The 12,872-nt window shown below is 35.4% G+C and overlaps 1 protein-coding gene across 1 annotated transcript in view; it reads right to left on the bottom strand.

Annotated features, from left to right (window-relative positions):
• The window catches only part of LOC127430672 (trimethyllysine dioxygenase, mitochondrial-like), a 28,706-nt gene extending 16,611 nt beyond the window's left edge, over positions 1–12,095 (bottom strand). Inside the window, exons 1-3 of the mRNA XM_051680620.1 lie at positions 11,905–12,095; positions 11,562–11,730; positions 5,101–5,277 (exon numbers count right to left, since the gene is read on the bottom strand). Coding sequence (XP_051536580.1) covers positions 5,101–5,277; positions 11,562–11,724 — 340 coding nt within the window. The 5' untranslated portion in view covers positions 11,725–11,730; positions 11,905–12,095. The remainder of the gene's footprint in view (positions 1–5,100; positions 5,278–11,561; positions 11,731–11,904) is intronic.
• Positions 12,096–12,872: the final 777 nt, after the last annotated feature.

Here is a 12,872-nt window from a genome sequence, read left to right as displayed (position 1 = left end):
GAAAGAGATGTGGAAGACCAGATGTACAACTAAACAAGAGGATAAGTACATCAGAGTCTCTAGTTTGAGGAATAGACACCTCACATGTCCTCAGCTGACAGCTTCATTGAATTCTACCCACTCAACACCAGTTTCATGTACAACAGTAAAGAGAAGACTCAGGGGTGCAGGCCTTATGGGAAGAATTGCAAAGAAAAAGACACTTTAGAAACAGAAAAACAAAAAGAAAAGGTTAGAGCGGGCAAAGAAACAGACATTGGACAACAGATAATTGGAAAAGAGTGTTCTGGATCTTAACCCCATTGAGCTTTTGTGGGATCAGCTAGACTGTAATGTGTGTGAGAAGTGCCCGACAAGACAGCCACATCTAAGGCAAGTGCTACAGGAAGTGTGGGGTGAAATGTCACCTGAGTATCTGGACAAACTGACAGCTAGAATGCCAAGGATCTGCAAAGCTGTCATTGAGAAGTCTCAAACCTGAAATGTTCTGCATGCACACTGTACCCCCTGAAAAAATTTAGGACTGAGACTGAAACACTTCCCATTATAAATTGTCCCTAAAAGTGGAAATTTGAGCAATCTTGAGCATTACATTAGGACGTTTTAAGTATAAGGAACAGGAATGTGTAAAATGTTTATGTACATGTAGCTTGTAATGTGCTCTAGAGATCGTTTTTTGTTCCAAGGAGTGAGGACCATCCTGAGCCGAGATACTGAGGTTTCAGTAAACCGCTGTATAACCAAAATTTGTCATGCGCCATGACACAAAGATGGCCGGCGTGGTTAAACCAAGTAAAATAAAAATAAAAAACTGGTGGTTTTGTAATACCAATACCAAATCACTAAAAACAATTAGGAAAATGTTAAATGGTCAAGTAACCTGTATTGGACCACTTGAGATGGATTAACCCAATTACAACAATATCTTACAGAGAACCTCAGTGTGCATCGAATGCATGTTATGTAAGGGTGAATTTTTATGCGCTTTTGTTTTGTTTATTGCACAAATATATTTTGAAAACCAGGATGTTCTCTGGGAAATGAGGAACAAGATACTACTGTATGTGTGCTGACATGACAAACAAAAAAGTAAAAATTAACAACTGCCTGTATTCCAGGCACTGTCTTAAAGGAATAGTAGAAAAATAAATTCTGTCATTATTTCTCAATCTCATGTTGTTCCAAAACTGCATGCTGTTATTTGACAAAATGACAATTTTTTTGAAGAATTCATGCAGCTGTTTTCCATGCAAAGCCAGTTCAGTGACCATGTCTGTCTTGCTCCAAAAAAGCCCCCCTATAAACACCATAAAAGACTAATGCACAATATTCCAAGATTTTGAAGTCATACAATTGTCTCATATGCACTTGAGTTATAGTTGATGTCAGAAGTTTACATACACTTAGGTTGAAGTCATTAAAACTAATTTAACCACTCCACAGATTTAATTAGCAAACTACAGTTTTGGTAAGTCGTTTAGGACATCTACTTTGTACATGATACAAGTAATTTTTCCAACAATTGTTACAGACAGATTGTTTCACTTTTAATTGACTATCACAATTCCAGTGGGTCAGAAGTTTACATTCACCAAGTTATCTGTGCCTTTATGCAGCTTGGAAAATTCCAGAAAATTATGTCAAGCCTTTAGACAATTAGCTTCTGATAGGAGGTGTACTGAATATAAGGTGTACCTGTGGATATATTTTAAGGCCTAACTTCAAACTCAGTGTCTCTTTGCTTGACATCATGCGAAAATCAAAAGAAATTAGCAAAGATCTAAGAAAAAAAAAAAATTGTGGACCTCCACAAGTCTGGTTCATCCTTGGGAGCAATTACCAAACGCCTGAAGGTACCACGTTCATCTGTACAAACAATAGTACGCAAGTATAAACTCCATGGGACCACGCAGCCATCATACCGCTCAGGAAGGAGACACATTCTGTCTCCTAGAGATGAACATAGTTTGGTGCGAAAAGTGCAAATCAATCCCAGAACAACAGCGATGGGCCTCGTGGATGCTTGAGGAAACAGGTAGACAAGTATCTATATCCACAGTAAAACGAGTCCTGTATCGACATAACCTGAAAGGCTGCTCAGCAAGGAAGAAGCCAATGCTTCAAAACTGCCATAAAAACACCAGACTACAGTTTGCAAGTGCACATGGGGACAAAGATCTTACTTTTTGGAGAAATTTCCTCTGGTCCGAGGAAACAAAAAAAACAACAAAAAAAAGGAACTTTCTGGCCATAATGACCATCGTTAAGTTTGGAGGAAAAAGTGTGAGGCTTGCAAGCCGAAGAACACCATCCCAACCGTGAAGCATGGGGGTGGCAGCATCATGTTGTGGGGGTGCTTTGCTGCAGGAGGGACTGGTGCACTTCACAAAATAGATGGCATCATGAGGAAGGAAAATTATGTGGATATATTTAAGCAACATCTCAAGACATCAGTCAGGATGTTAAAGCTCGGTCGCAAATGGGTCTTCCAAATGGACAATGACCCCAAGCATACCTCCAAAGTTGTGGCAAAATGGCTTAAGAACAACAAAGTCAAGGTATTGGAGTGGCCATAACACAGCCCTGACCTCAGTCCGATAGAAAATTTGTGAGCAGAACTGAAAAAGTGTGTGTGAGCAAGGAGGCCTACAAACCTGACTCAGTTACACCAGTTCTGTCTGGAGGAATGGGCTAAAATTCCAGCAACTTATTTTGAGAAGCTTGTGGAAGGCTACCCAAAACATCTGACCCAAGTTAAACAATTTAAAGGCAATGCTACCAAATACTAACAAATTGTATGTAAACTTCTGACCCACTGGGAATGTGATGAAAGAAATAAAAGCTGAAATAAATCAGTCTCTCTACTATTATTCTGACATTTCACATGCTTAAAATAAAGTAGTGATCCTAACTGACCTAAGACAGGGAATGTTTTCTATGATTAAATGTCAAGAATTGTGAAAAACTGAGTTTAAATGTATTTGGCTAAGGTGTATGTAAACTTCTGACTTCAACTGTATATTAAATACAAGGAAGTTTAACAAGATTAAGAGTTATTTAATGAAAAAGGATTTGAGACTAAGCATTTTATTTCATCCTGTTTGATCAATTTTGTTTACCTGTTAACTTGTTCCTGTGGCTTTTAACCCTTATGTAGCTTTGGGGTCAAAAATTACCACTTTTTAACTTTTTTACTTCCTTAAAAAACATAGTTTCTTTTAATCCCAGTGGAATGAGATTTGGTGACTTTTCCTACATTTGCGATCAATACAAACACACACACAAAAAAATTGGGCTGGATTGAGGTTGTGTGGTGGTGGTCGGGGTAAAATTTGACCCCACATAGGAAATGAATGGGTGGGAGGATAAAACATTTTTTTTTTTTAATTATTTGTCAAATAAAATCAATAAATCAGCCACAATGCAGAACACACAAACACAGAAATGAAGGGGTAATACTATAACTTAACCACAATGCATAACACACGTGCTCACACACACACACACACACACACACATAAATGAAAGTGTGAGGCAAAAATACTTAGCACACACCAAGCATGCTTACACACATGCACGCACACACACAGATCAAAGGCCAAGTTTTAGACAGTTACATTTTTTCCACTTTGAGAAAGTTTACATCTAGGTGTGGGAGCAGAATGTTATTCTAAGTCTTATGTTTGTACACAAAATTAGTTATCACTGTTCATTCCTGTTTATTGCTGTTGGTTTTATTTTTTTATTAATTTATTCCATTGCTTTATTCAATTGGAATGTTTGAAATAAATTATAGGTAACAAATTTTACTCCAAGTTTTCTCTTTGTAACACCATGGTTTGTAATCATAATGTGGCATCATTGCAAAATCTGACACTTCAAAACACCTCAAACCAAAAAAATACTAAACTGTGACAAAAATTGTGACAATCATGTCTAAGTATATATATATATATATCCAAATGCAGAACTTGTGATAAGAAAAAAAAATCTGTTTGCTACAACCAGACAAATGAGTGGACCTCTGCAGCAATCTACTGGTTATAATTGTATAATTTCAGGTTCATTTTAATTTAAACTTTTTTTTTTCCCAGCAGATGGAAGCAATCTGCCCCAATGCACGACACCTTTTTCACATTTTCTCCCTGAATTAAATTGAGAAATGTAGATCTTCACTGAAGTTAGGATGACATAAAATGTTCTTATTTTATATGAAAATTAATGGTGTAGTTTATTCATTTAGAGGTAAATAAGGTCAAAAAAAAAAAAAAAAAATTTAAAAAAATACCACAACCCCCCAAAAAACTTTAAACTTAAACTTTATAGAGTTTTTAATTAAGTGAAGTTAGTGTTATTACATTTATTAAAAAAAAAAAAAAAAAAAGATTACAGTACCAAATTACACAGATATTGTTTGGGGTCAAATTCTCCTGTTTGTTTTTTCTGAATCGATATCGGAACATCCCTAATTGAGACTAAATGTTGTAACACTGAAGAAGGTCCGCTGGGACCAAAACATTTTGATCTTGCCCATTTGTACTAGTGAACCAATAAAAGATGAACCTTTTGGATATCTCAGCCTTTAATCCACTTTTTTGTGGATAAATGGGTGTGATTTGCAATTTATCTATTTTGAATTAAACTAATCTTAGTTCTTGCAACCATGTTAAATGTTATTGACCATAGCACAAGACCTCCTTAATTTGTATGACTGAACTATTATATTGCAAAATGACAAACCAAACAAGAACGAAACACAGCATGCCAGTTTGAAATGCAGAATAGAAAATGATAATTTAGAAAAAGTTTTTTAGTGAACGACTTAAATTTTGGTCTTTTCAAAAAGCGATCATATGACCTTAGAAAACTTAGAATTTAGTGCATGAGTTGTATATACTGTTTGTTTGTTTTGTTTTTTTGGTCACTATGACCCTTCGTTGTATGGAAAAGAAAAAGCTGCATGAAGATTGTATGAAATTTCTTTTGTGTTCGACGGAAGAAAAACAGCATATGGGTTTGGAACAACACAAGGTTGAGTAAATGAGAGAATTTTTACCATTTTTGGGTAAACTATCCTTTCAATTCATATAGTGCACTTACATGTGAGGAAGAGGTTATCTTCATCCACTCTGCTCTTTAAAGGTCTGATATTCAGATCAATGCTGGCAGTGTCCAGGTTACGCTGGTTTGTTTTCGAGTTGAAGCATGAAGACGAGCGGCAGTGATCTCTCAGCCACACATAGTCGAAGTGCATTACAAGACCACAATAGTTGAGCTCTGTGGAAATACAAATTCATTTTATGATTGTTTTTTAACTATTGCTTCTGTTTATTACAGCTGTTTATGATGATGTGCAATTTAAGCGTGAAGTGTGTAAAAATAATCACTGTTTTCAAACTGATTTCAGAAAATTCCCTGTTTTCCATTGGTTACAAACAGATAGTCCCGCCCCCAAACAACACCACTGGTTGAGTCAATGTTGCTGTGTTGGGCTGCTCAAACAAACAGAGCAATGTTTGATAGCATCACAGTGTAACAATTTTAGTTGAAGTAAACCTAGAAATAGTTTACTTTTAGTTGTCTCTGCATATTAAGCTGGGATACGAGAAAGAATTTTAACGAACAAATTACATCAAATATAATTTCTGCATAAGATCAACACATTTAATAATAATGCAACATTTATACATGTATAGTAAAATATCTGGTCATGTTCTGTTTATCATGTTGTCAGGGGCCTGGTAATATTCAGTTTAGTTTGTGTCAATCCCGGGTTTTAGGTATCATGAAAGTTGGTCGGCTTTTAGCCGTGTTCATCACCATAGCAACTTACGCTACACGGCTAACCATCTCCGCAGCAGGTTTTGTTCTGGGTTACAGATCGCTAACAGATACAGAACCAATCAGCTGTGAGCAAAGTGACATCTCTGACATTTTGAAGTCACTCCCACATGTCTCCTAAAATGAACTTTACAGAATAAATCTTAGAAATCCACAAAATCAACTATTCATAATAAATTATTTAAACAGATTTTTGGCCAATGGAGTCTTGTATTTTAATTACACTGTAATTATTTTTCATTTACCTACACTAGCCATAAAATGAAAAATGTCTATGAAAATATAAACGGAATAACGGTAATATTAGACTTTCTATAAAAGAGCTAGTAAGATGGATTAATATAATGCCTGCCGATAGTGATCGATTTTAAAATATTAAAAGCTTAAAGGAGCAATAAGTAATACTGACATCAAGCGTTTAAAATGGGTACTGCAGTCCAAATTCAAAATATTGGAGAGAATTGTCTCCCCCGCCCCCTCCTCCCCAGACTCGAAGCTCAAGCGGGTTGTCAGATTGAGGACACGCAACAGGAACGAGCAAACTGACAATGGCAAGCAACGAGCCTTACACTGCAAGTTGATAGCTAATGTATACACATTTGCAATGTTTTTATTGTTTGCAAATTATAAACCAGCTCATGTGGCTTTTTATAACTCTGTCAATGTTAGCTAGATGTATTTCTGGCTTCCATGGCTGCAGCGTGCTGTGTTTGCCCGCTAACTTGTTTCAAATCTGGCAACCTGAGGTGTCGAAATACTATTGAGAAATGGGCAGTGGGCGGGATCACACAGGACAAAACACAAACAGAAATTCCAGCCTGGAACGGACATTTCAAAGTAGAATATACTGGCTGTACCACTGTTTTCGGAGAAGCCAGTATTTCAACTTAGCATGTTTCCTAAATCTCTGATAACATATTATGATCATTTTATGCTTTAGTACAGTAAATATATTACATATTGCTCCTTTAAACACTCCACAAGATGGTTATAGAAAGGATGAATGCCTCCCAATACACTTCTTTCATAGGAAAGGGACGAACAAAGTATTTCACTTTAACTTAAAAATTAGTGGTACACCAAATAAGTCTTCAAAAAAAATAAAATAAATATATATATAAAAATATACAGGTGCATCTCAATAAATTAGAATGTCGTGGAAAAGTTCATTTATTTCAGTAATTCAACTCAAATTGTGAAACTCGTGTATTAAATAAATTCAGTGCACACAGACTGAAGTAGTTTAAGTCTTTGGTTCTTTTAATTGTGATGATTTTGGCTCACATTTAACAAAAACCCACCAATACACTATCTCAAAAAATTAGAATACATCATAAGACCAATAAAAAAAAATTTTTTAGTGAATTGTTGGCCTTCTGGAAAGTATGTTCTTTTACTGTATATGTACTCAATACTTGGTAGGGGCTCCTTTTGCTTTAATTACTGCCTCAATTTGGCGTGGCATGGAGGTGATCAGTTTGTGGCACTGCTGAGGTGGTATGGAAGCCCAGGTTTCTTTGACAGTGGCCTTCAGCTCATCTGCATTTTTTGGTCTCTTGTTTCTCATTTTCCTCTTGACAATACCCCATAGATTCTCTATGGGGTTCAGGTCTGGTGAGTTTGCTGGCCAGTCAAGCACACCAACACCATGGTCATTTAACCAACTTTTGGTGCTTTTGGCAGTGTGGGCAGGTGCCAAATCCTGCTGGAAAATGAAATCAGCATCTTTAAAAAGCTGGTCAGCAGAAGGAAGCATGAAGTGCTCCAAACGTTCTTGGTAAACGGGTGCAGTGACTTTGGTTTTCAAAAAACACAATGGACCAACACCAGCAGATGACATTGCACCCCAAATCATCACAGACTGTGGAAACTTAACACTGGACTTCAAGCAACTTGGGCTATGAGCTTCTCCACCCTTCCTCCAGACTCTAGGACCTTGGTTTCCAAATGAAATACAAAACTTGCTCTCACCTGAAAAGAGGACTTTGGACCACTGGGCAACAGTCCAGTTCTTCTTCTCCTTAGCCTAGGTAAGACGCCTCTGACGTTGTCTGTGGTTCAGGAGTGGCTTAACAAGAGGAATACGACAACTGTAGCCAAATTCCTTGACACGTCTGTGTGTGGTGGCTCTTGATGCCTTGACCCCAGCCTCAGTCCATTCCTTGTGAAGTTCACCCAAATTCTTGAATCGATTTTGCTTGACAATCATAAGGCTTGCGGTTCTCTCGGTTGGTTGTGCATCTTTTTCTTCCACACTTTTTCCTTCCACTCAACTTTCTGTTAACATGCTTGGATACAGCACTCTGTGAACAGCCAGCTTCTTTGGCAATGAATGTTTGTGGCTTACCCTCCTTGTGAAGGGTGTCAATGATTGTCTTCTGGACAACTGTCAGATCAGCAGTCTTCCCCATGATTGTGTAGCCTAGTGAACCAAACTGAGAGACCATTTTGAAGGCTCAGGAAACCTTTGCAGGTGTTTTGAGTTGATTAGCTGATTGGCATGTCACCATATTCTAATTTTTTGAGATAGTGAATTGGTGGGTTTTTGTTAAATGTGAGCCAAAATCATCACAATTAAAAGAACCAAAGACTTAAACTACTTCAGTCTGTGTGCACTGAATTTAATACACGAGTTTCACAATTTGAGTTGAATTACTGAAATAAATGAACTTTTCCACGACATTCTAATTTATTGAGATGCACCTGTATATATGTCTTATTATTGCAAACCAATTACAGCATAGAGTATTCTGAGTGCTCCCATTTTAATTATTCAATAGAAGCCTATATTAATTTGTAATAGCATTTAACAATATTAAGCTTGCAATTTAAATGAATATAAAAGCTTTTATATTTTAAAATGAAGCCTGTATATTCTTGTTGTGGACATATATGAATTCACTTGTACTTTGCACTGATATCACAGCCGTTTTATATTTGATCACATTCAGAATTAGTTTGCAGCGGTCCTCTTGAGGTCTCACAGTAGCCACATTGTTTCTTGTTGCTGTGTAAATGTCTTTAAATTCTTTATAATTGTAAAGTGATCCTTGTGCTGTGTAAATAATGCATTTTAATCCTTCATGATTTCATGGAGATTGCTTGTGCAGAGTAAATGCACTTTCATTTTTCATAAAAATCTCTTGTTGTGCTGTTTAAATGTATATATAGTTCTTCATATTTGCATAACGATCAGCCTTTAGCGGAGAGGTAAATCTTGCAAGAAGTGAGTCTGAATCACGCGCTCTGTGTTTCACGTGATTGGCTGTTCGCTGCAAACTCATTCACGTGCACGAGCGCATAAACCAATTTTAAACTCTGGATCAAAGCCTGAGTTGACAGAAAGTTGATGAGCTGCATCATGGTACCAATAAAGCCTGATTGGATTGGTTTTGTCAACTCGAAACCAATCCTGAAACCCTGAGTTTGTTCAACGAGCTTTATGGTAAAGGTCTTTTATTTTGATCTCAGTCATGTCTAGTCAGTCTTGTTATTTTCCGAGTGTTGTCATGTGATTTAATCATGCCATGTGAATTCCCTGTGTCATGTGACCTTCATGGTATGTCATGTGTACTGTTTTGTTTGGTCTTTTGCTTTATTAGTTGTGTTATTGACTGTTCTTTTATTAGTTTTGTGATCTGTTTCTTTTCTGTCGTTGGTTGTCTTGTTTTCCTGATTTGTGTGAATTTAAGCACTGTGTTTTGTTCTGTGTATGTCAGTTGTTTAGTTACTGTTTTAGTTGATTGTGTTACAATGGTGCAATATCCATCTGTTTCTATAAGTAGCTATCGTAACACTGACATGAGATTTTTAGGTTAAAATTTCTGGTAACATTTTCAATTAACATTAGTAAATGCTGCATTAGGTATTATGAACAAAATAATAAGGAATATTTTTTACAACATTTATAAGTCTTGGTTTATGTTACTTTATGAAAATCCAATTGTTCATTGTTAGTTCATAATGCATTAACTAGCCTAATGTTAACATAATACACCCTTTCATTAATTAAAATTAACTAAGATTATTAAGTACAGTGAAATAATTTTTCATTGTTAGTTCATGTTAACTAATGTAGTTAACTAATGTTAACAAATACAACCTTATTGTAGAGTGCTACCAAATTTATACATACAGTTAATAATATAATAATATAATATAGTATGTGGGTCAATGATGTCACGTGCTAATATTTTTGTCCAGATCTATACAATTATTTAAAAAATACATTACAAATGCAATTCAATAGACAATTACTTGAATACACTACTACTAAGATGAACATGTTTTCAATTATTGAATTCAAAATAATTATAAGATTTTTTTCTGGGAATTAAAAAGTAAAAAATGTCAAGTGGTGTAACCCTCCGGAGACAGTTTAAAAAAAAAAAAAAGTCTGATCAAGAGCTGAAATCCTTGAAAAACAGAATGTTGGCATTAGTAGTGCAGAATAACCTTAGCATTATTTATTACAAAAATAAACAGTGAAACAATTTTGTTTTAAAATATTTTTTTTACAAATGTTTGTCCACCAAATCAATGTCATGTGGTATAACCAACATGCAGAAAGCCATTCTGCTGTCATGTGACAAAAAAAAAAAAAAAAAAAAAACTTAAAACGGAGAGGATGCCTTTAGACCTTTAGACTGTTAAAAAAAAAAAAAAAAACTCATTATGAAATATTTAATATCATTAAGTATACATATTTTGACATATTTATGGATATTTTATTTTTATGCACATTTTGTTTGGGTCAAATGGAGTAATCCTGAGAAAACTTCTTAATATTTGTGACTCAAAATTCATGAAAAATATTATTTTAAAATAATTTTACCTTGACAAATGTCTGAACTTTTTTGAAATTAATAATTATGTTGCATAAACTTATTGTATGTATTCAAGGTGCAAGGAAAGTATTTTAATACATTTTATTACACGCCTCTCTGGAATACTCAATTCTGATTGGTCAATGGCGCCATCTAGCGGTCTGATACTGCTCAGTAACAACCGCACATCCACGTATCAGACCGCTCATCCGGGTTCTGCGAGCCATTGTTCCTGCTTCTCTGATCACTGTGTGATCTCAAGTGTGATCAAGTAAAATAATCAAATAATTTCAATGCAAATCAATGTATTATGTCCATGTATTTATTCATTTGGATAGTAGCACTGTAATAAGCACTTTGCGTCGGGGTCATAATCACCTTGTCGAGCTTTATTTTGTGATAACAACCTGCTGACTATATATTATCCCTTGCTTAATTAATGGTTACACCACATGACATTTCTACTGTCATTAAATTATTTTTATTAATTGATTTTAATAATCCTGACATATGCAGTGACAAGTGAACTTTCAAAAGTACAAATATTCAAATGTGCATGCATAATAATTATACAAGATTTAGAAAATGCTGTTTAAAATAGTTTTAGATTAAGTTTATTGCCTGTCACAATGCAGGACACAGCTGGCTCTGCTTGACATGTAATTTCAACCAAGATATCTAGCTTCTAATCTAGATTTTATATATATGTGTGTGTGTGTGTGTGTGTGTGTGTATTTTACATATTTGTGACATTTTAAATGCAATGACAATAATGTGCAACATTTCAGTTTTACAATGCAACGTCTATCTGGGAATGCACATGCAATGCAAAGCTGTATGAGAAATGAGGAAAGTAACATGTTCTTGATATTGTGCGGAGGAACTGTATCTCACCCAAGCAGTCATGCTGCAGTCGATAGTTGCATGAAGTTGCATGTGTTGCAGTATGCTGCAGTCTCTTTCTCTGTGTAAGAGTGCCACTGGCTGCCAAACACTCAAAGCCTTGTTTCCAATGCACAGATCCACACAGTCTGTTCAACATTCGTGTTAAAGACATGATAATCTGCGAAAAAAGATCATGTTCTGTTAAACCCCCGTGCATATAATGCATTTATCACCAGAAAATGCAATTTGCATAACCCTCATACATATGTTTTGATAACACATCTAGTTACATTGTAAAATAATTCTGTATCAGTCTTTGCATGAAATACATGCTGTATATCAGTCGACTCACATGCGAGCTGGGTCCAACACTTGAAACGCGTGTGTGGACTGCACCAACTCCGAAACTCCGGTGTGAACTTAAATTCACGTCTTTTTCCAAAAGAGCGGTTCATATATATTCGTTAACATTCATCATTAAACCTGAACTTCTTCCCCGCCATTGTGTTCGTTCATGAGTTCATGAGGTGAACACGCAGGCGCTTTGGTCGTGTGAGTGTGTCAATGGGGGGAAAAAAAAATCCACCCTTGAATTCACGACTCCTACTATGACGAAGGTATTGTACTAAATATTCATGAGTCAGGATTACGCCATTGGAAGATTACCAAGCAATGTTAGCATACTCTAATTAATATTAAGAAATCAAACTTTCGCCATTAGAAGGTTACAATCAATATTTGCATTTCCTAATAAATATGAAGGACCCATTCTCCTTCGCCATAGTAGGATTTGTGAATTCGGTTTACTTAATCATTACATTCATAAACCACCGAATGTTGCTCATAAACAGATATAGCGCTTAAGTTCTATCTGATGGAGCTAGGCAAACTGTGTGTTTGTGGTCTCATTATTTTGGTTTAAAATGCTTTAAATTCAGATTTTAACTAAAACTTTTGTGCTCACCCTTAAAGTCAGGCATTGCTCAGCAGAAAATAGTGATTTTTTTTTAAAATTGTGTTCCCATTTTAATAATCCAATATAATAGTAATCATGCATGAATTAATATTCTTTATATATTTATGGATTCAAACCCTGACTATGATGCATATCAAAATATTAATACAAATTCTGATTATATATATATACACACACACATGTTTCTGCACCAGGCTGTTGAAGAAAGATGAATTATATAAATTCTGCATAATTTCACATATGGGTGGAACCAACATTTTTATAGGCTGAAATTGTTGACTTCAGACTGATGGACACATTTTTAAAACATGGTATTTTATAAAAAATAAATAGTGTGCACATTT

The sequence above is a fragment of the Myxocyprinus asiaticus genome, chromosome 40, assembly GCF_019703515.2.
Source record: "Myxocyprinus asiaticus isolate MX2 ecotype Aquarium Trade chromosome 40, UBuf_Myxa_2, whole genome shotgun sequence".
Taxonomy (NCBI): Eukaryota; Metazoa; Chordata; class Actinopteri; order Cypriniformes; family Catostomidae; genus Myxocyprinus; species Myxocyprinus asiaticus.
The sequence above is the reverse complement of the archived record's forward strand: the minus strand, read 5'-3'. Positions and strand labels throughout refer to the sequence as shown.